At 40.4% G+C, this 24,671-nt stretch overlaps 1 protein-coding gene across 3 annotated transcripts in view; it reads right to left on the bottom strand.

Annotated features, from left to right (window-relative positions):
* usp40 (ubiquitin specific peptidase 40) overlaps window positions 1-24,671 on the bottom strand; it is a 131,806-nt gene that overhangs the window by 39,447 nt on the left and 67,688 nt on the right. For all 3 annotated transcript variants that reach the window (XM_072261331.1, XM_072261332.1, XM_072261333.1), the window contains 9 exons: window positions 14,876-15,219; window positions 14,325-14,463; window positions 10,729-10,786; window positions 9,577-9,630; window positions 9,332-9,420; window positions 7,137-7,223; window positions 4,836-4,872; window positions 1,963-2,027; window positions 610-684 (listed from right to left, as the gene is read on the bottom strand). In XM_072261331.1, the coding sequence (XP_072117432.1) occupies window positions 610-684; window positions 1,963-2,027; window positions 4,836-4,872; window positions 7,137-7,223; window positions 9,332-9,420; window positions 9,577-9,630; window positions 10,729-10,786; window positions 14,325-14,463; window positions 14,876-15,219 (948 nt within the window). The remainder of the gene's footprint in view (window positions 1-609; window positions 685-1,962; window positions 2,028-4,835; window positions 4,873-7,136; window positions 7,224-9,331; window positions 9,421-9,576; window positions 9,631-10,728; window positions 10,787-14,324; window positions 14,464-14,875; window positions 15,220-24,671) is intronic.

Raw genomic sequence — 24,671 nt, 5'->3', positions numbered from 1 at the left:
ATTTGGCTGAAAGCCTTGCAAACTGTAGCATTTGGGTGGCTCATCTAAATAACATATGAAGTAACTGGATGGAATAAATAAAGATCTTGTAATCACAAAGAAAAAAAGATCAGAATAATGAGCAAAAGAACTGAAGAGGTGAGACATTTTAACATAAATTATAATGATGTGGAAAGGACTGTAAAGAAGTGGTGAAAACAGATTGTTTTGGTTGACTGTTGAAAAGCTATTTCAGAGAGTTTTATGCATTAGGATGACAGGCTGAATCCTTTTGCTTTACTTGACTTGATACTGAACAACAAATGATAATAATTTGAAAAGTTTCTACATTTATACATAAGATGGCTGACTTTAAGAGTCTCCGGCTGAGTGAGGTGTACTACTTCTCCACTGGAAAGACTGGAAATCAAAAAAAAAGATAAAGCGACATGCATCAGGACAAACACTAGCATGCAATACACATTAATTAAAAACCATTGAAATAACTAGGCTAACTATTTTTTAAAAATTTTTGCTTACATATAGTAAGTTTTGGCTGTCGTATATTTCTATTATAAAAGCTGAAACAGAATGTGTGGTGTGCTCTTCCAAATGGGTTCAAAGATTCACCTTTGGTGGAAGTCGCCCTTCCATGAGAACAAGTGTGTCTCCATTGGTTATTTTCATGTCTGCCACTGTAGCTTCCTACAAATACAAAAAAAAAGGAAATTACTGCACAAACCTCAGGTTTTCATCCTTTCCTATCAATTTTATACAAACACCTCTTGCTGCTGAAAGCACAGACCCTGTTTCAGAATCCTGGTTGATCAGAAGTCAAAGCCCAGAGACTGGAATCCCAGAGGCCTGTCCTGGGTTTGGACGACTGTCTGTCTCTGTGGAAAGGGGCTCGTTTTGCTGTTGCTTTATTGCTTATCATGCTCCATTTTGCTGTGCTCTGTGTTGTTCTGCTGAGCATTGCCAGCATGCTATGTTGGCACCAGAATGTGTGACAACACTTGTGGGCTGCCCCCAGCACATCTTTAGGTGTGTTGGTTGTTAACACAAAGAACTCTTTTTTTTAAACTGTATGCTTCAATGTACATGTGATAAATAAAATGAATCTGAATCTAATGGCTCTCAGCTGCCATTCAGTTTTTTATCTGAGTCAGTTTTCTGTGTGATACCTGGGTGGGGGGGAAATCAAACATTACTTCATTGCTGTTCATAGTTTACTCCATAATGATCCAGTTAATTTCAAACACATTCTATCCAAGTACAATTGTAGAGTAACTGTAGAAATCAAGCAAAGGGTTCTCTCCAACTAATCTTTTTCTAATTTCTATTAGGTCCCAACTACTACATTAAAGCAAGCACTGGAGAGGGAGCAGAAGAACTGGAATTTGCCTGATTGAGCTTTTTTTTATTTTCAGGAGAAACTAGAGAGGCTGAGTTTGTTTTCATTAGAATGGAGGAGACCAAGAAGGGGGAATCTGACAGAAGCATACAAAGTTATAAAGGGCAAAGTTAGGAAACCCTTCCCCATAGAGAGGGATCTAACATTAGATGGCATAAGTTTATCGTAAAGGACAAGGGATTTAGAGGGGATGTGAGGAAGAACAAAAGGACAATATAGAACCTAATGCCCAAGGCAGGAACTTTCAGTACATTTAGGTATCTCAAGGAGCAATTGAATCAGCAAGGCATAGAAGATGAATTATAGGTAGGTACTTGATCAGCATGGACACAGTAGACCAAAGGGTCTGTTTCTACATTTTATAAATGCCTCGAGTTTACAAAATCAATCAAATTATTGACAAGAAATCTATTATTTGTATAAGACTGGTTGCACTATTTGGTGTCATTCTAACTGATTTTTGGATTGGAAATGGTACAATTATAAACATTTTCATAGCATCACGACATTTTGGGAAAATAAGTTAGTACTTAATATACAAAAGTGATTGAAAAGACTTTCTACCTCACCTCATCTTTCAAAACTTCTCCAGCATCATAGCACCAATCAGTTTTCCTTAAGTGCCAATTTTCTCCTACGGAACAAACACAGATTTCCATGAGTGAACTTTTAATATTCTGACAGCAATTTCACAAACATTAATATTTTTCTCAACTTATGTTTCCTGAAGTATCCTTGAAAATTTAGTCTAATTCGAAGTTTATTATGTTACCAGTGACATTGCAAATGCTTTGCTGAATTCTTTAATGTTGATCGGGTTAAGCGCTCAAGGACATTAAGTTTCTTCATTTGAAGTCACTCCATGCATTGCTCTGGTAGTGTGCTTTGGGTCATCGTCCTGCTGAAAGATGAACTTCCCCAGTTTAAGTTTTCTGGCAGAGGCTAACAGGCTTTTATCCAGGATCTCTTTATTTTAGCAGCATTCACCTTCCCATCATTTCTGACCAGATTTTCAGTCCCTGATGCTGAAAAGCATATCCACAGCATATTGCTACTTCCTCCATACTTTACAGCAGGAATGCTGTTACCTGGCTGATGATTACACCACACGTACCTCTGAAAAAGCATATCCTTGCCCATAAAAACTTTGCAAAGCTTCACTTAGAAGATACTGAAAAGATGTGGAAGGAGGTCTTGTGGAAATGAGAGTAAAGTAAAACTTTTTGACTTCAACACTAAGCAGCACATGTGGCATAAATCTAATACTGCGCATCAGCCATATAAAACCATCTATGTGATGGAGGTAGCATCATGCTATGGGCATGTTTTTCAGCAGCAGGGACTGCAAATCTGGTCAGGATTGATGGGAAAGTGAATGCTACTAAATACAGAGACATCTTGCATAAAAACCTGCCAGCATCTTTCAGTAGGGCAACGATCAAAATCACACTGCCAGAGCAATGCATGGAGTGGCTTTAAATAAAGAAAATTGATGTCCTTCAGTGGCCTAATCAGAGTCCTGAGCTTAACCCAATCGAACATCTCTGTCAAGACCTCAAGATTGCTGTCCACCGCCGCTCCCCAATGAACACAGCAGAGCTTGAACATTTTTGCAAGGAGGAATGGGCAAATGTTGCACAAGGCTGACAGAGGCATATCCAAAAAAGACTATTGGCTGTAATAGTTGCAAGAGATGGTTCAACTAAGTACTCAGAATCAGGTTTATTATCACCGGCATGTGACATGAAATTTGTTAACTTAGCAACAGCAGTTCAATGCAATACATAATCTAGCAGAGAAGAAAAAAAATAAAAATAATAAACGAGTAAATCAATTACAGTATATGTATATTGAATAGATTTTAAAAAACATGCAAAAACAGAAATACTATATACTAAAAAAAAGTGATGTAGTGTCCAAAGATACAATGTCCATTTAGGAATCGGATGGCAGATGGGAAGAAGCTGTTCCTGAAGTGCTGAGAGTGCGCCTTCAGGCTTCTGTACCTCCTATCTGATGGTAACAGTGAGGAAAAAGGCATGCCCTGGGTGCTGGAGGTCCTTAATAATGGACGCTGCCTTTCTGAGACACCGCTCCCTGAAGATGTCCTGGGTACTTTGTAGGCTAGCACCCAAGATGGAGCTGACTAGATTTACAACCTTCTGAAGCTTCTTTCAGTCTTGTGCAGTAGCCCTTCCATACCAGACAGTGACGCAGCCTGTCAGAATGCTCTTCACGGTACAACTATAGAAGTTTTTGAGTGTATATGTTGACATGCCAAATCTCTTAAACACCCAATAAAGTATAGCTGCTGTCTTGCCTTCCTTATAGTCACGGTCATAGTCATACTTTATTGATCCCGGGGGAAATTGGTTTTCGTTACAGTTGCACCATAAATAATTAAATAGTAATAAAACCATAAATAGTTAAATAGTAATATGTAAATTATGCCAGGAAATAAGTCCAGGATCAGCCTATTGGCTCCGGGTGTCTGACCCTCCAACGGAAGAGTTGTAAAGTTTGATGGCCACAGGCAGGAATGGTCTCCTATGACGCTCTGTGTTGGATCCCGGTGGAATGAGTCTCTGGCTGAATGTACTCCTGTACCCAACCAGTACATTATGTAGTGGATGGGAGACATTTATAACTACACCGATATGTTGGGACCAGATTAGATCCCCAGAGATCCTGACACCCAGGAACTTGAAACTGCTCACTCTCTCCACTTCTGATCCCTCTATGAAGATTGGCATGTGTTCCTTCGTCTTACCCTTCCTGAAGTCCACAATCAGCTCTTTTGACTTACTGACATTGAGTGCCAGGTTGTTGCTGCGGCACCACTCCACTAGTTGGCATATCTCACCCCTGTACGCCCTCTCGTCACCACCTGAAATTCTACCAACAATGGTTGTATCGTCTGCAAATTTAATGATGGTATTTGAGCTATGCCTAACCACACAGTCATGTGTAATAGAGAGTAGAGCAGTGGGCTAAGTACACAACCCTGAGGTGCACCAGTGTTGATCGTCAGCGAGGAGGATATGTTATCACTAATCCACGCAGATTGTGGTCTTCCGGTTAGGAAGTCGAGGATCCAACTGCCAAGGGAGGTACAGAGACCCAGGTTCTGCAACTTCTCAATCAGGATTGTGGGAATGATGGTATTAAATGCTGAGCTATAGTCGATGAACAGCGTCCTGAAGTAGCTGAACAAAGGAGGATGAATACTTTCAAACTTTACTATTTTCCCTGTTTTTTGGGCTCTCTACTGTGTAAAAAAGGAGCATGTGATTCTTAAATAAAAGTCCCCAGTTAAATTGATCAAAATCCCTGGTTGTAATACTCATTTATGTGAACAAAGGGTTGAGGGCTGAATACTTCCACAAGGCACTGTAAACTAAAATAGGCAGTCAAACTATTGTAGGAGTTGGAACTTTAATACCTGATAATCCAGCTTTCTCCAACATCAGCTTCAAGCACTGAAACAAGAGGTAGTAAACTTGATTGGAATGAAAGGTCATTTGAAACAATTACAACATTTGGTAATGTTAAACGTATAAACTACCCAAAAGTTTATCAAAGAACTAATTTACAAAAATAGCAGTTTTGGAGATTTTAAAAGTAGTAACAACTGTGTAATTTATTACACCAAAACAAAAAATTAAGAATAGAATCCTTGAAATGGGCAGGTCATAGAAAACAGTTGTGATGGTGGAATAAAGGGGAAGCAAAATACATATCACAACAGTCTAGAAAAATAAGGAGCTTTTAAACTGTGTGTATACGCACTCGCACATGTAGGCAGTTTTAGAGCTGGAGTTAATGGTAAAAAGAAAATAAAGGCAATCTGGATAACACCCTGATGCAAGAGAATGAGGTTATAAATAAGATGCCAAGACCAAATAAAATACATTTGAGGCAGGGGCAATGGGAGAGATGAGGCATGGTCTAGCATAATTTTTCAATATGCAGCAACTTAGGCAGAGTGAGGAATGGGCTTAGCCCAGTAGTCAACACATTTTTGATCCCAACTTATGACAATCTCGTAGGTTTAGTTTTACATATATAATCTGTGCTATACCTGGAATGTTGCTGTCATAAAGTAATTACAATGAAAAAATGTTAATTATTATTTCAACAATCTATTCATAAACTGGTACAAAATTTAACAGGTGCAGACTATAAAGCAAAAGCAAAATAGGTTGAGCACATGAGAGTTTATCAAAATATTCAGATCCACTCTCACTGCAAAAGAATGATTTTGTAACTTTAAACAAAAACACTCAACTACTTGAAAATATAAAAACAGCTTTCAAACAGGGAATCACTACTGATTTGTTCCTCTGACTTCCCCTCACAAGCCTAAGTCCACTCCAATCTCCATCATTAAGCATCGGTGATAACTGCATAATTAAACAGTTGAGATACTCCTCTATATGATTAGTCAATAGAAAGCAGAGGATCATTGTAATATTGTATATATTGAAAATATACGACTTCCTTCTGCATTGATTACCTAACATTAAATATTTGGAAGTGTGCCATGCAGAAAAATTGATAGAAAAAGCTAGAAAATAGGCTGAAAGATGGCAGATGGAATTTAATAAAGACAAGTGTAAGCTGTTGCACTTTGGCAGAACAAACCAAGGTAAGACAAATAGTGAATATCAATCCATAATTGCTTGAAAATGGTATCTCAGGTAGATATGGTCGTAAAGAGGTTTTTGCACAATGGCCTTCATAAATAAGGGCAATGAGTACAAGAGTTGAGTTGCTACATTGAATTTGTATAAGATTTTGATGAGGCCAAGTTTAGAGTACGTGTGCAGTTTTAATCTCCTACTTACAGGAGAAATACCAATAAGCTTGAAAAGTTCAGAGAAAATTTACACAGATCTTGCCAGGACTTGAGGACCTAAGTTACAGGGATAGGCTGAATAACTTAGGACCTTTTTCTCTGGAGTACACAAGAATAAGCGGAGGTTTGATATACAAAATTATGTGGGGTAAAGATAGGGAGAACGAATGAAGGCCTTTTCCTCTCAAGTTGGGTGATCTAGATCTGGAGGTCATAGATTTAGGGTGAAAGGTGAAGTTTTTAAGAGAAATCAGAGAGGGAAGTGCTTCACTGAAAAGATGGTTCAAGTGTAGAATGAGCTGTCAGCAGAAGTAATAGATGTGGGTTCAATTGTAGGGCTTAAAAGAAGTGTACATGGACGAGAGAGATGGAGGGTTATGGTTCAATTGTAACATTTAAGTGAGAGAGATGGAGGGTTATGGTCTGTGTAGTGTTAGGAAGAAAACCAGATTGATACGGACTAGATGTGCCAAAGGGCCTGTATATGTGCTATAGGGTTCTATGACTCTATTAAAAAAAAGATAAAGGAACATGGAACTAAAGAGGGTAGACATAAGACAAAGGTCAGTTTTGATCTAAATGAAAAATATCAGCTCATGGGGCTAAGCTCCACCTTTCTGTATTTGTATTTTTAATATAACCTTTCATAAAATACTTACGCCTAACACCATTCATTACAAGATTTTATTTAATATTTGTAACTTCAATCATTTAAAATGTCATTTAATAGAAGTTTGACATATACAGGTTTATATACATATGATATACCTCAGACAGAAAGTATTATTCATAGAGTTGGGAGATCACACCAGGCACTGGTCATAAGAAAGCTACAATAAAAGCTGCTTATAACAAAAACTCTGATGGGGTACACCCACTTTTTACCTCTCGAACTGAGCTGCTCCATTCTACCACAATCTCCATTTCTGAGTTTAAGTGAATTCTGTCCCCAATAGTGAAATACAAGAATAGCTAGATTTAAAAAAGGATAAATAATCAATCAAAATGAATGATAATGTTCAATTGCACCACCAATGATGAATTGGAGAAAGTGCTGAAAAATCTGACAAAATCTAGCAGAACAAATCAACACACAATGCCACAAATATTCTGGAAACAAGTCTATTTCAAGTTAAATCAATAGACTACCTAATTAGTACAGATAAAGTGCATTGAGTAGGGAAAAATTCGATGGTTAACTTAATAAACATTTCATTAGTCTAACTAAAGGAAAGGAAAGGTACGTCGCATCCGGAGTTTCTCTGGTTAGTAGCTGATTTCCCTCCACGCCTCTCTGACGTAGTGGGGAATCGCGTACGAGGCAAGTTACAGCAGTGGTTTGCCATTGCCTTCTGCTGGGTGAGTTTCCAAAGAGATCACCAGCTCGTAACCCAGCACGGATGGAAAGTGTGCAGGGGAGCCGGCTGGTTGGATTCGAACCCAGGACCTTTCATTCTGAAGTCCGACGCTGATGCCACTATGCCACCAGTCGGGTCAGTGTAACTAAAAGAACAATAAATTGAGACATACTGAATTAATAGCCTGAACTAGCTGATATTTTTCAGCATAAACATCTATTAAATTTCCAGGCTCTTGGACAAATGCAGAATTATCAATATTTTTCTGCCAAAATTAGTAATTTAAAAATAGAATTGATTTTATTTTCAAAATTTTCATACAACTTATAAAAATGTTTTATTTTTATTGATTTTAAAAAGTTTCTGCATGACATATGACAAGGCTGGAGGAGGGAGGTCTTAAAAGATCAATAGCTTTCTAGAGGAATTTCATGGGCCACTGTACATCCATTATCACTTGAGATTGCGCAGCCCATCTGCTTAGCTGTGTTGCCTACAGCCCTCAGGTATCACCCTCTTGTATCCTGAGAAGATTACTTCAGGGGAATAGGGAACCTGAACAGTAAGTACAGGTAGTGCATGGACTTAGGAAGATCAGGGCCAATATTCATTTATCATTGAATTACCACAGAAAAGGCTGTGACGATGCAAACTATTTAATTTGAAAAAATGACTGCTGAAGTTACTCCGTGGATCAGGCAGCATCTGTAGAGAGAAATGGGACAGTCCAGGTTCCAGGTCAACTGCAACCTGGATGAAGGGTCTCCACTCAAGAATTCAACAGTTCGTTTTTGCTCTGGGTTCTAGACTTTGCAGTTTTTGTATTTCCAAACTATTGAGCTCTTCCATTGGATATGATCCAAGCTACGAGAATAAAAGAGTCCATCATGTTAGGAGTAGTGGACTTTGCCCAATACATCACAGGCACATCCCTTCCCATCACTGGTAGTACCTACAGGAGGTACTGCTTCAATAAAGCAACATCTATCATCAAAGATCCCCACCATTTGGCCCATTCCCTCTTTTTACAGCTATCAGGAGGTACAGATGTTTAGAATCCCACCGGGTTCAAGAGTAGCTACTTACCCTTCAATGATTCAATTAAAGCATAATCACTGCAAATCAGCAAGATTATAACCACTTTGCAGTAAAATAGAGTTTTTGTTCCAATTGTATTCTTTCTTGTAATTATGTTTTTCTTGTGATTCTGCTTGTATGATGTTATCTGCCTGTGATACTGTTGAAGCTAAGTTTTTAATACATGTACTTGTGCATAAGACAATAAACTTGATTTTGACTATGAAATGAGTTGAGCATTCTCAATTCATGAAGCCAAACTTGTAACTATGGTAAAAGCAAAATCCCCAGAAACGGAAGCTACCATTCTAATGCTTCTGAATTTAGGCAACATAGAAAAACTTCTAATTTATTTTGTTCACACAGCAGAGCACACTTGGATTCTACCTTACAAAGAATTTTATGGACATTTTGGTGATTTTTTTCCAGTTTATTTCTTTTTCAAAAGTCAATGCTAGCATTTCTTTTAACAAAGCTCAAACCCTAAACACCATAGCTTAAAGTAATCCTCTCCAAGAATTAACAGATTGCACTGAACAGTATTAGAACAAATGCAAATATGAATATTTGCTAAGCACTTTCACCTTTAAATGCAAGAAATAGCACTTGTCAATACATTTTGGAAACTACCCTAACCTCTCTTACCTGTGTGTCAGTTGGAGTACAGCCAGGAAAAAGTGCCAAAGTGCTTCCTGTTTTCAACCCAGCTTCTTTCACGGTCAAATTTTCATATACTGGAGGCAAGATGCAAACAGATATCAAGTACAAGCATATGGGTCAAAGAGAAAATCATGTATGACTTCTCCCAAAGACAAGAGGCAATTGAGTTAAGCACCAAGGTGGACAGAAGGAGAAACCCATGGAGCCCATTATAAGAGTAGTGCACCCACCTGGTGGGAGGAGCTTTCCAACTCTGTCAATTGGTCTCAGACAGATCTCATTTTCTGCAAGACAAAATAGCATCTAATTAACTAGATCTATGTGCAGTAGCTGTTAAAAAAAAAACACATAGTTTCATCAGACTTATTCGAAAAATGGTTCAATCTGTGTCCCTTTTCCTGCCTGGTTAGTAACAGAGAACCAATTCTCACTGATTAAGACTTTCAGTGAGAAACAATAAACTTCCATCTATATATTTTTCCTTAACTTTGGCATTCAAAGCATTCTGAGTGAATAAGATACTTTTCAAATGCATATTGCAATGCTGGGGACACACAGCAAACTGCAAGATTTTGCGAACAGCTTTGTATTTATGAGTAAATAATGTTTTAATGTAATATCACACTGGTGTGGGTAATATCACTAGATGAAGCAAGATGATATTAGTCATAATTCTTATTCTTACACCTCAAGTATAGCCTCCTCCCATCATCTACTGAAGGTGTACAAACACCTAGTGGCTACTTACAAGGTACACCTTTACAACTGCTCGTTAATGCAAATATCTAATCAGGCAATTATGTGGCAGCAACTCAATGCATAAAAGCATGCAGACATGGTCAAGAGGTTCAGTTGTTTAGACCAAACATCAGAATGGGGAAGAAATGTAATCTAAGTAACTTTGATTCCCGAATGATAGTTGGTGCCAGCTGGGGTGGTTTGAGTATCTCAGAAACTGCTAATATCCTAGGATTTTCACACACAACAGTCTTCAGAGTTTATAGAGGATGGTGCGAAAAACAAAAAAAAATCCAGTGAGTAGCAGTTCTGTGGATAAAATCGCCTTGTTAATGAAAGAGGACAGAGCAGAATGGTCAGACTGGTTTGGTCTGACAAAGGCTCAAACAACCACACATTACAACAGTGGTGTGCAGAAGAGCATCACTGAACGCTCTTCATGTCAAACCCCGAAGTGTATGGGTACAAAAGCAGAAAACCATGAACATACAAAAATACACTCAGTAACCACTTTATTAGGCACCTCTTGTACATAATAAAGTGGCCACGGAGTGTTTGTTGGATTGCACAGAAAACTGCATCATACTGGATAGTGAGAATTCCTGTAAAAAAAAACTGTCTTTACTTCCAAAGGTACTCATTACCTTTTTCACTTCTCTCCTCCAGTTTCTCAATTGCATTAGCTTTAATTTCTGAAACGAGCTGAAAGAAAATAAAACAAAGAAAATGGTTTAGCAAATAATTCACATAGTGATACAATCACATAGAACTAACAATAAACTGGACTGGTCAAAGAACACTGAGGCTGTCTACAAGAAGGGTCAGAGCCATCTCTATTTCCTGAGGAGACTGAGGTCCTTTAACATCTGTCGGACGATGCTGAGGATGTTCTATGAGTTTGTGGTGGCCAGTGCGATCATATTTGCTGTTGTGTGCTGGGGCAGCAGGCTGAGGGTAGCAGACACCAACAAACTCATTCCTAAGGTCAGTGATGTTGTGGGGATGGAACTGGACTCTCTGACGGTGATGTCTGAAAAGAGGATGCTGTCCAAGTTGCATGCCATCTTGGACAATGTCTCCCATCCACTACATAATGTATTGGGTGTGGACAGGAGTACATTCAGCCAGAGACTCATTCCACCGAGATGCAGCACTGAGCGTCATAGGAAGTCATTCCTGCCTGTGGCCATCAAACTTTACAACTCCTCCCTTGGAGGGTCAGACACCCTGAGCCAATAGGCTGGTCCTGGACTTATTTCCTGGCATAATTTACATATTACTATTTAATTATTTATGGTTTTATTACTATTTAATTATTTATGGTGCAACTGTAACGAAAACCAATTCCCCCCGGGATCAATAAAGTATGACTAAGACTAACTGTTGTAACTGTGACCAAGTCACTGGAGAAACTGTTGGATATGAAAGTCTTCATTCATCTCAACAAGCTTTTTTTTATATATTTCAAAAATAAACTTCATTCACAATAAAAATATATGAAAGAAAAAGAAAGTGCAAAATTTTACATTCATGGTCATTAGCAGATTGTGTTAACATTTTTTTTTAAAAACCATGGTACCATTGTCAATTATGTGGTGTGATACACCCTTCTGTTGTTTGAGGGCCTTCACTCCTCACCCAACTGAGCCCTTCCATGTGCAGTAGCAGGTGGCGTTTCCTTACAGAACTTTGGTATAGGCTGCACTAAACTTCAGTGGATCCCTCAATGCATGGTCCTGTAGCCTGGAATGTGCCTTTCAGCAGCATCTCACTGTGCCAGAAGACCAACAAGTTTTAGGCAGATCAAAGAGGACCTTTCACCAAACTGATGATGTTCCAGCACCACGTGATGTTTGTCTCAGAGTGTACCCCGGGGACAGCCTGTATATCAGAGTCCACTGTTATGCTTCTGTTGGGAATGAACTGAGAGAAGGAGCTTTGCATCCTTCTCCACACCTTCTCAGCAAATCCAAAATCTTCAGAGGTGGGTGATTATTTCCATTCAGCAGAACTATCCCGAGGGCAGTGTGTGCTGGGGATTATATGTCATCTATACAGGAAGGATCTCACTCTGAGGGTCCCTCTCCATGTCAGTGAAGGGAGATCTTTGTGCTTGTTAGTGAATTCTGACGATGATGCATTCTGCCTGATGATTTGGATAGTTGCTTAGGGAGACACTCCACTGTATCCAGAGTCTCTGTCCCACAGCTTCTGCAAGACTTTCTCTGCTAGACCTGTGGTCAAAGGTGCTTTCTTGGTAGAACTTTTCCACAAATGACAGGTGGTGCGGCAACATTTAACTAAATAGGACATTGCATGGTAACAGGACCAGACTATCCTCTGCAACATTAGGGATAGGTAGAACTTCAGTACACAGTGACACATGGTGTGCATGCACTTTGGATCCGTACACAGCCTGGTAAAACCACTCACAAAGTTGGTCATCAGGATGAGGGAAACATTAGACCCACTTCTGCCTTCATTCTATGGGGACTTGTGTATTGTAACCTGTCAGACTCGATCCTTCCTGGACCCCAGATGAACTGGATGGCAGTCGAGGTGATTACTGAGGCGGGGGAGCAAAGAACAGGCCACAGCTGCACCAAATATAGCAGCCCTGAGAGTACAGAAGATTGGTTGACTGGCTGGAGGCAAAGAGTGGGAATAAAGGGGGCCTTTTCTGGTTGTCTGCTGTTGATCAGTGGTGTTCCACAGGGGTTGTTGCTGGGGCTCTGCAAAAGGATTTGACAGATTTGGAGAATGGGCAAATAAATGGCAGATGGAAAATAGTGTAGAGAAGTCCAAGCAACACACATCAAAGTTGCTGGTGAACGCAGCAGGTCAGGCAGCATCTCTAGGAAGAGGTACAGTCGACGTTTCAGGCCGAGTGAACTTTATAAAAATGAAATTGAAAACTTCCAGATATTTGATTCAAACAAGATTATTAAACTGAAGTAAATCATATTCTTAGTGAGAATAAAATTAATTCGGAAACAGATTTGTGAGGTTACAGGCATTCCCTTTTTGAATACTTTTAAACTGCCTTTTAAATTCAGAAATTATTATTACATTTTATTATATTCACTTTCACATTATTCTACCTATTGTTTTGTTTCATTTCTTATTTACTCCTTGTAGTCTCCACTGCTTTTCCTAGCACCAGTGCTAAGTTGCTGGGCTATCATAACCTGGACATATTTGATTTTCAATCTTACATACTGTACAGCCAAAGCATTAGCTACTTGCCAGTTTCAGGTCCAGTTTTTCCTCTCCATAGATGCTGCTTGGCCTGCCCAGTGCTTCCACAGAGAGAATGTTTTGGTTTCACATTTCAGATTGGTTGTTTCTTTAATCCAATTTTTCACTGTAGCAGATGACGTAAAATATGCAAGAGCATCCAGAAGTAGCCCATTGTACTGACTTCATAACAGCCCTCATGACATCACACATTTCAATCCTCAATCTGCTTTTAATCAGAATTTTTATCTAATCATATCATCGACCATAAACCCAATATTTCTACCAACTAGAAGGTCCACTGGAAGAGCATGTGAAGGCAACAAGTTCCCCTCCAAGTCATATACCAAGGGTATACATCTCCACTCTGTCATTATAGCTAGACCAAAGGCTTAGAATTTGCCATTTAATATCAACATGGAAATTTCTTTACAAAGATAGCATAATTTCAAAAATATGGCTCACCCCCATCACAGTTCTGAAAGGCGATGAGGGAGGAGAGAATGAAATGGAATTGATGACAGTACTCCCAACCTTAAATGACTCACCCTCTGTGACAGCAGTAACTGTTATAAACCATTTATTTTTCAGAGAATAAAGATCTTAAAGAATTATTTGTCACATGTACTCGAAACCTACAGTGAAATACATCGATTGCATCGGTGAACAACACAATCCGAGGATGTGCTGGGGGCAGCCGGCAGGTGTCACCTTGCTTCCAATGCCAACAAAACATGCCCACAATTAGCTAACCCATTTCTGGACCGTGGGAGGAAACCAGAGTACCTGGAGGAAACCCATGGAGTCATGGAAAGAACATACAAACTCCGTACAGATAGTAAGAAGAAAGTGGTGGCAACTGAACCCTGATCACTGATCGGTGGAATTGTAAAGTGTTACGCTAACTGCTACAATACTGTGCCACCCAAGTACAGGATCTAAGCAGTTGTGAATTTTAATAATGGCATGCATTATCTTTTAAATAACACACAAAACTACTCACCATCTCCATAGTAACTGCAACAGTCACCACTGCCCCTGCAGATTGTGACACTCCTTCACCACAGTAATTCTTGATCTGTAGCCAGCTGCGATCAGTCTGTGGTGCTACATTTACAAGGATATCATTGGGACAGGGAACACTGTGAAAGCCATTAAGTACAAGGTGATTTACTTGAATTACAAACAAGGAATCAATTGCAGTTGTTTTTCCTTTCTTGATGAAAGCACAGATTTTACTCATATTTTAGTATTTCCAATACAGTTTATTTTCCACATGCAGAGGAAGAACTTGGATTTTATTTAATGTTACTTTCAAAAATGCTATTGCAAGGACCAAATTTCAAACTTCTATCAAATAAGAATCTGGCAAAACCACACTTGGGAGCTTAGGATAATGGATTAACATCTAATAGAGACTGATCACTAAATTCCTTTAGCATTTTCAGGGAGTAATGCAAATGGAACTGTCAATATTTTTCTCCAATAGTTTAAGGCTCTAGAAAAAAATTTGGTAAGTCTTTAGCACTGATACAAATTGCTTTAAATTCTTACCTCAGGTCATAGTATTTCTGGTCTGTTGCTAACACAGAATCGCCACCCTTAAGTTTTAATTCTGCTAGGGTTTTGTGTGCATCTTCACTGGCATACGCAACCCAATTTGAGGACATTTCATTCTCCAATCTCTTATAAAAAAGAGTTAACTCCTCTGGAGAAATTCCTGTTGATAAGGCTAGAGCTTCTCGAACTGAACTGAGCAATGTGTTCCGGGTGAACACCTTTTGTGTCTCGTTGTAGTGTATGGTTTCAGTTTCTGATTTACGCCTCATTCTGGGATACAGTATTTTAAGTAGTAATGGCTCAAACTCCTCACCCGTTTGTATCTTTACACCACCAACCTGGCAACAGAATAGTTAACAAAACATACAATAACATTAAGCCTCTAAATTACATGATTACATAAGCAAAATCTGTAATTTCTATACATAGGTTATCTCCATCTTGATGGCATTTAAGTTGAACTATAGATCTGCAATCCTTTTACTTCTGATGTAAACTGTATCAAAGATATTAGAACATAGAACAGTACAGCACAGTACAAGCCCTTCGGCCCACAATGTTGTGCTGACCCTCAAACCCTGCCTCCCATATAACCCCCCACCTTAAATCCCTCCATATACATGTCTAGCAGTCTCTTAAATTTCACTAGTGTATCTGCCTCCACCACTGACCCAGGCAGTGCATTCCACGCACCAACCACTCTCTGAGTAAAAAACTTTCCTCTAATATCCCCCTTGAACTTCCCACTCCTTACCTTAAAGCCATATCCTCTTGTGTTGAGCAGTGGTGCCCTGGGGAAGAGGCGCTGGCTGTCCACTCTACCCATTCCTCTTAATATCTTGTATTCCTCTATCATGTCTCCACTCATCCTCCTTCTCTCCAAAGAGTAAAGCCCTAGTTCCCTTAATCTCTGATCATAATGCATACTCTCTAAACCAGGCAGCATCCTGGTAAATCTCCTCTGTACCCTCTCCAATGCTTCCACATCCTTCCTATAGTGAGGCGACCAGAACTGGACAGAGTACTCCAAGTATGGCCTAACCAGGGTTCTATAGAGCTTCATTATTACCTCGCAACTCAAACTCTATCCCTCAATTTATGAAAGCTAATACCCCATCAGCTTTCTTAACTACCCTATCTACCTGTGAGGCAACTTTCAGGGATCTGTGGACATGTACCCCCAGATCCCTCTGCTCCTCCACACTACCAAGTATACTGCTATTTACTTTGTACTCTGCCTTGGAATTTGTCCTTCCAAAGTGTACCACCTCACACTTCTCCGGGTTGAACACCATCTGCCACTTCTCAGCCCACTTCTGCATCCTATCAATGTCCCTCTGCAATCTTCGACAATCCTCTACACTATTCACAACAACACCAACCTATATGTATGCAGAAAAGCATTAGCAACCCAAAGGATAGGGAAGCAACAGATCCACAAGTTAAAGGAGAAATGAAACAAACAGATGAGCAAAACAACACAATGGACTGTAAAAATGGAAATATTCACAGCAGGGAATAATTGCACGGTAACCAGTAACTTGTTTAGTGCCAGATCCTTTAAATATTAACAACACCCAAACACATACATGCATGTCAAATGCACAAGCTGAGCCCTGAGTGTAAATGCATAACAAATACATACTAAGATGCTGCATACTGAAATCTACAAGCCATTTAAAAATGTATGTTTATCTCTCAGCTACAATTACCTGAACCAGTCTCTAAAGAGTAATAAATCTAAAGAAACACACCAAATAAGAAACTAGTTCTACAACTATACTCTAGGTGTCAGCATTGGTTCAACAGTTACACTTGGCAAGTTGTAGATTCTAAAGATTCAAGGGAATTCTGCTCTGTCAGAGGAAGTTTTCAGAACAGATGTTTGAACAGTCACTACTTTTGCCCTATTGTACAGGCCTAAATGAGACTTCACAGCACAACCTAAAATGGTAGGGGAGATGTTAGAGTATCTTGACCAATAGATATATTTCATTGAGTATTCCCCATCCCCCATGAAACACCACAAACAGGTCCACATGTCCACCCCACACTCCAGCAGTTTCCATGCGATTCAGACTGAGACACCACTAGTCACAAGTTGTTTAGGGATGTACTTAAAAACCATCAAATATATAATATTGTTTTTTCAAATACATAAAGAGTAACAGAGAAGTGAGGGTGGATATTGGACAGCTGGAAAATAACACTGGAGAGGCAGTAGTGGAGGACAAAGAAATAGAGGACAATCTTTAATAAGCATTTTGATTCAGTGTTCACTGTGAAAGACACTAGCAGTATGCCAGAAATTCAAGAGTGTCAGGAGGCAGAAGTAAGTGTTGCTGCTATTACTAAGGAGAAGGTGTTTAGGAAACTGAAAGGTCTGAAGGTAGGCCTGAACCAGGTGGAGCAGGCATCAGGGTTCTGAAAGACATAGCTGAAGAGATGTGCATGCATTAGTAATGATCTTTCAAGAATCACTAGAATTTGGAATGGTTTTGGAAGATTGGAAAATTGTAGACTTTAAGAAGGGATGAAGGCAAAAGAAAATTAATTACAGGCCAGTTAGCCTAATTTTAGTGTTTAGGAAGTTGGGAGTCCATTACTAAGGATGTGGTTTTGGAGTACTTGGAGGCACATGATATAAAAAGACCAAAGACAGCATGGTTTCCTTAAGGGGGTATCATGCCTGACAAATCTGTTGGAAATCTTAAGAAAATAACAAGCAAGATGGACAAAGGATACTAGCATGGTTAGAAGTTTGGCTGACTGACAGGAGGCAAACAGTGGGAATAAAGAGGGTCTTTTCTGGTTGGCTGCCGTGACTAGTACGTTCGGCAGGGGTCAATGTTGGGACCGCTTCTTTTTACGTTATATGTCAATGATTGTGATTACATAATTGATGGCTTTGTGGCCAAGTTTGCAGATGATACAAAAATAGGGACAGTTAGTGTTGAGGAAGAAGGTAGGCTGCAGAAGGACTTGGACATATTGGAAGAATGGACAAAAAGCGGCAGATGGAATATAGTGTAGGTAAGGGTATGGTCATGCACTTTGGTAGAGAAATAAAGGTGAGACTATTTTCTAAATGGGCAGAAAATTCAAAAATCAGAGGTGCAAAGGAACTTGGGAATCCTTGTGCAGGATTCCCTAAAGGTGAACTAGCAGGCTGAGTCGGTGGTAAGGAAGGCAAATATAAAAGCAAGGATGCAATACTGATGTTTTATAAGGCATTGTTCAGACCGCACTTGGCAGTATTGTGAACAGCTTTGGACACCTCATCTTAAAAAAGATGTGCTGCTATTGGAGAGGGTCAGGAGGAGGTTCATGCGAATGATTCTTGGAATGAAAGAGTTAACATATGAGGAGCGTTTGATGGCTCTGGGCCTGTATTTGCTGGAGTTTAGAAGAATGAGGGGGATCTCATTGAAACCTATTGAATAGTAAAAGGTCTGTGTAGTGTGGATGTGGGGAGGATATTTCCTATAGTGGGTGAGTCTAGGACTAGAGGGCACAGCCTCACTATAGAGGGACATCCATTTAGAACAGAGATGAGGAGGAATTTCTTTAGTCAGAGGGAGGTGAATCTGTGGAATTCATTGCCACTCACAGCTGTAGAGGCAAAGTTATAGAGAATGCTTAAGACTGAGGTTGATACATTCTTAATTAGTCAGGGCGTCAAATGTTACATGGAGAAGACAGGAGAATGATAATAAATGAGCCATGATGAAATGGCAGGGCAGACTCGCTGGTCTCCTCCTATTTCTTATGGTATTGAGACTCTCAAAATGCAAAATGCCCAATTTTTCTTTCCTAATCAGACAGTATTTGTGAACAATACTATGAAATGCTTTCAGCTTAGACAGTGGATTAAATTGCATTCACCACCATATGGCAAGAGAACTGTTAAGAATTTGAGAACATTTTGAGTAACTCGAGGAAATTACTCAAATTTATTCACAACAAAAAAGAGCTTACATTTTCTTTAAAATAATGGATAATTGTGATTTATGCAAAGATTAGTGTCAACCAGTAACAGTGGGTATAATCACTATATTCAATAAGCATAAATATGAATGCTGACCATTGTCAGTGTTTGAGGATTATGGCAATGTGAGGTATCATGGCAGTTGAAAAGGCCACTAATAGAATTTTAGGAGACTCTGAAGTGAATGGGTGAGTGACAATGAAGGTCGTGGGGATGGGGTGGAGAGGGGGGAGTTCAGCGAACAGAAAAAAAATAGACAGAGGACGAATCTACATATAGACAGAAGATAAAAGAACACAGAACAGGCCCTTCAGCCCACTATGTTCTATTAATCTTTGAACCTATTCCAAGATAATTTAAGGCTTCTCTCCCACAAAACAACTCATTTTTATTTCATCCTTGTGGCTATCTAAGAGTCTCCTTGAATCTCCCTAATGTATGCACTCCAATTACCAGCACTGGCAGTGCATTCCATATACTCACCACTGTGTGAAAAAAAATCTATTTCTGACATCCCCCCCTATAGTTTCTCTCTCTGTGATAATGTGACTCTCTTGCTCTATCACAGAGTTTTTAAATGCCCCTAATGTACCTGCCTCTATCACCACCCCTGGCAGGGCATTCCATGCACCCACCTCTCATTATTTCCCCTTATATTAGCCATTCCATCCTGAGAAAAAGATGCTGGCTGTCCACTCTATCCATACCTCTTATCATCTTGTACACCTCTATCAACTCATTTCTCATCCCCCTTTGCTCTACCTACCTAGTTCAATCTATCCTCATAAGACTAGTCCAAGCAGTATTTTGGTAAATCTCCTCTGCATTCTTTCTAAAGTTTCCACATCCTTCATATAATGAGGCAACCAGAAGTGAACAAATTACTCCAAGTGTGGTCCAACCAGCGTTTTAGAGAACTGCAAAATTACCTCACAGCTCTTGAGCTCAATCTCTGACTAACGAAGGCCAACACACCATACAACTTAACTTGTGTGGCAACCTTGATGGATCTTTGGACGTGGACCCCAAGATCTCACTGTTCATCCAATCAGTGCTGGGGACTTATCTATCCAAATGTTTTTCAAAAGTTCAAGCACATCCCCTTTCTTAACGTTGACACGTGCCAGCAGAATAGTCTGTTCTATACTGTCCTCACATTCATCAAGTCTCTCCCACTAGTGAATACTGAAGCAAAGTATTCATTAATGACCTCCCCTATCTCCAGGCATGTTTTCTCTTTTATTCCTGATAAGTCCTACCCTCACTTTAGTCATCTTGTTTTTCAGTCATGTAGAATGCCTCGAGGTATTCCCTATTGCTACTCACAAAGGTCATGTCATAACCTCTTCTAGCTCTCCTAAGTCCCTGCTTAAGCTCTTTCCTGGCTATGTCACATCGTTCAGGAGCCCTGCCTGATCTTCGTCCTAAACTTTAAGCATGCTTCCTTCTTTCTGACTACATATACCACCTTTCTTGTCACCCATAGTTCCTTCCTCTTTTCCCTGGCTCAATTGGACAAACCTATCCAGAATCCCATTCAAGTGCTCCTAAATAACCTCCATGTTTTGTTGTACATTCCTTTGAGAACATCTGCTCCCAATTTATGCTCCTAAGTTCCTGCATAATAGCGTCGTAACTACATCTCGCCCAATTAAATATTTTCCCATACAATCTGCTCCTTTCCTTGTCTAAGGCTATACTAAAGGTCAGGGAAGTTTTGGTCACGGTCTTTGAAATGCTTACCCACTGAGAGATCTGTCACCTGACCAGGTTCATCGCCTAGTATGGCCTCTTCTCTCTAGTCGCCCTGTCCACGAATTGTGTAAGAAACCCTTTTTTGGACACGCCTAACAAATTCTGGCCCATCTAAACTTCTTGCATTAAGGAAGTGCCAATCATTATCAGGGAAGCTGAAGTCATCGAAGAGGAGCCAGACATAAATATCTATAGGCAGAGAGCACTTGAAATATGAGAATATAGAGAAGTACAAGGAAACATTAAAAGAAACTACAAAGAAGCAGGCCAAGAAAGAGGCTGAGTGATGACGGCACTAAACGGTGACTCCTTTGCTTGCATCTATGGAAACAGCTTTATCTATCTTTGATATCTCTTTTTTTTCCCTTTCAAGGTTCTTTTGAAGACCCTAACCTGGAGTTACACTCTGACTTTGATTCTTTGCGGGAATGAGACCTGTTCTCAGGGCCTCGTGACTGGCTGCTTTTCAATATGCTAAGGACACGGCCTAGAAGACTTCCAACTTGCGCATTGTAAGGCATGAAAATGCCCGACGCAGGCCTCTCATAGTCTGAGTTGACGTTTCCCTTCCCTAGAAGACTACCACGCCTTCAGGACGCCAGATTTTCGTGGCTCTGGAGGCGGGTGGATGCAAGGCTGGTGCTGCTGCCCATGACTGATGCATCATGGGAGAACAAGGAAGATCATAAACAGTGGGCTTGCTGTTGGCTGTGTGCCCAGAGGCACAGTGCTCGGAAAAAGCGACGCAACAGACTTATATCTCCATAAATCAGCGAGTTGTTTATCATGTCTCCTTTCTCACTGTGAAAGGGAACACCTCTTTCTCCCTTATTAGGGAGAGAGAGCCTGTGGTATGTTGAAAACCAGGTGAACAAGTAGTCTTTGGGAACTGCAAGTCGGTGTCTTTATTGATGCTTTGTTGCACGCTTGAGTGCTTGGTGGGGAGTGCTGATGTTTTTTTGCTCTTGTGGGGGTTTTGTTGCCTTGCTGCTGCTTGTGCGTGGGTGGGGGAGTTGGGGGAGGGCTTTGGGGTTCTAACATTTAATAGTTATTCATTCTTTGTGGCACTCCTCTGTTTTCATGGAGGCTTGTGAAGAAAAAGAATTTCAGGGTGTATACTGTATACATTTCTCTGACATTAAATATACTTATTGAACAATTTCCTCTCAGAGAATTCTAGAACAGAAACAAAATTAGAGCCAAATAATAGATACAATCTTCCACGATGCTTTAATCAGGGAGAAATGTAGTCAATCATGGCCCCTTGTCTCATATCTGAGCTTCTCCTCATGGTAGCTCACTCTCACATTTCTCTCCCCTGGAGTTTTCTCAGGGACAGCATATCCCAAGCTCACTTGATCAAACTACAGACTGTATGTCACGGGATCCAACAGTTTCAAAAACAAAATTAAGATAAAAAGAATAAATCGGATATATAAAAAAACTGAAATGATTGACCATCTGGAAGATGTCACCTGAGGAATCGTTGTTCGCTGGTGCCATCTTGACGGGAGATGGTCTACATGATCTACATGACACTACATGGTAATTTATAGCCATGTACAGTGTACTGTCAAAAGAGGTCTAATACTTTAAATTACAGCGTGATAATCTTAATTGCTCCCACAAAATACTTGTATGGTTTCAGAGAGATTATGCCACTAGTTTTAGTTAGGCTTATTTATCACAAGATTATTCCATATGGAGGAAGGGAAATTCAGAAGAGGGAAAATAAGGGGCAAGTATCTGTTTGTTCAAATCAGAAAAGACCAGAGAGGGCACATTCGTAATTTGTGATGACCTTGCCAGAGATAAACACAAGAGATTCTGCAGATGCTGGAAGACCAGAGCAACACACACTAAATGCTGAAGGAACTCAGCAGGTCAGGCAGCATCTATGACAATAAATACACAGTTGACATTTCAGGCTCAGACCCTTCATCAGGACTAGAAAGGAAGAGGAGAGGTGCCAGAATGAAAATGTAGGGGTAGGGGGAGGAGAAGGAGGGCAAACTAGAAGGTAATAGGTGAAGCCAAGTGGGTGGAAGAGGAGCATGAAGTAAGAAGGTGGGAGGTGATAGGTGGAAAAGGCAAAGTCAAGAGAAGGAGGAATCTAATAGGAGAGAAGAGTGGTCTATGGGATAAAGGGAAGGAAGAGGGGCATTGGGGGAAGTGATAAGCAGGTGAGGAGAAGGGGTACGAGGCCAGAGAGGGGAATAGATGAAGAGGGAAGGGGAAGGAAAAACAGAAAAAAAATTACCAGGAGAAATCAATGTTCATGCCATCAGGTTGAGGCTATGTAGAGCAAATATAAGGTGTTCTCCTCCACCCTGAGAGTGGCCTTATCATGGCAGAAGAGGAGACCATGGACTGACATATGAGAACAGGAATGGGGATAGGAATTAAAACGTTTGGGCACTAGGCAATTCTGATTTTTGCAGATAGAGTGGAGGTGCTTCACAAAGTGTTAGGAGGCCGCATTGGGAGCATCAGATACTGTATATGACCCCAACAGATTCGCAGGTGAACTGTTACCTCACCTGGAAGGACTGTTTGGGGCAGGGGCCCTGAATGGAGCTGGAGGAGGAGATGAATGGGCAGGTGTAGCATTTCTTTCTCTTGCAGGGATAAGTGCCTGGATGTAGAGTAGTGAGAGGGAGGAATGGACAAGGGAATCACAGAGGGAGCAATCCCTGCGGAAAGTGGAGAGTAGATGGGAAGTAAAGATGTATTTGGTGGTAGGATCCCGCTGCAGATGGTGGAAGTTGCAGAGAATGATGTGTTGGGTTCAGAAGCTCACGAGGTGGTATACATGGACAAGAGGAATTCTATCGCTGTTGAGGTGGAGGGAAGATGGGGTGAGCGCAGATATCCAGGAAATGGAGGAGACACAGGTAAGGGCAGCATCGGTGGCAGAGGAAGGGAAACCCAAGTGCCCCTTTTTTCAAAGATAGTGGTAGTCCCCAGGTAAAAATATTTTTAAGTAGGTTTAGATGTTTATTAAGATGAATAGATCTCAGGAAGGTCAATGAAATTAGGGCTCAGCCTGACTAACTCAACATAAGACACTTGACAGACTATATGCTCTCTTGCCCTTCATGTACCTCCAGTTCAGCATGATCATGAAGACATCCACACCTAGAATTATCACATTCAGTCAACTGAACGTACAAGGTCGGGTGACAGGGAGAACTGGCACAATATGGAAAATTTATCACAAACAAGAGAAAATCTGCAGATACTGGAAATCAAAATAATACACACAAAATGCTGGAGAAACTCAGCAGGCCAGACAGCATCTACGGAAAAGAGTAAACAGTCGACATTTCAGGCCAAGACATCCTGATGAAGACTCCTGGCCCAAAACATTGATAAAAATTTATGTTAACCTCTGAACTCTTTATTCCACAAGACCATAAGATGCAGAAGCAGAATTAGGCCATTTGGACCATCCAGTCTGCTCTGCCATTTCACCATGGCCAATTCATCTTTTCCTCTCAGCCCCATTTTCCTGCCTTCCCTCCCCCACCCTTCCCTCATGCCCTGATCAATCAAGAATCTATCAACCTCTGCCTTAAGTATGCCATCACAGCTGCCTGTGGCAACAAATTCCACAGATTCACCACTCTCTGGCTAAAGAAATTCCTCCTCATCGCCATTCTGAAAGGACACTTCCGTATTGTGGGGCTGCGTTCTCTACTCTTAGAGACACTCCCACCATAGGAAACATCCTCTCCACATCCACTCTATCAAGGCCTTTCACCATTCGATAGGTTTCAATTAGGTCACCCCCCGTTCTTCTAAATTCCAGCCTGATGGAAGTTCCAGGTGTCAGGGGTTTAACCCTGTCCCTCCACCGAACCTTGCTCACTTGAGTATTCCCAATCCCCCAGATCTCCACTCCAAAATGATGAGACAAACCTTAAAAAAAATTTTAGGAAATGAGTTAAGACCCAACTATCAGACGAAGTTTTCCAGAATTCAACACCAAACTGGCAACATTACATGCATAAAATGGGCACCGAATATACAGCATGGAGAAACACC

Source organism: Mobula birostris, chromosome 6 (genome assembly GCF_030028105.1).
Source record: "Mobula birostris isolate sMobBir1 chromosome 6, sMobBir1.hap1, whole genome shotgun sequence".
In the NCBI taxonomy this organism is placed as follows: Eukaryota; Metazoa; Chordata; class Chondrichthyes; order Myliobatiformes; family Myliobatidae; genus Mobula; species Mobula birostris.
Note: the sequence above shows the minus strand (reverse complement) of the source record. Positions and strands in the feature narration are given on the sequence as shown.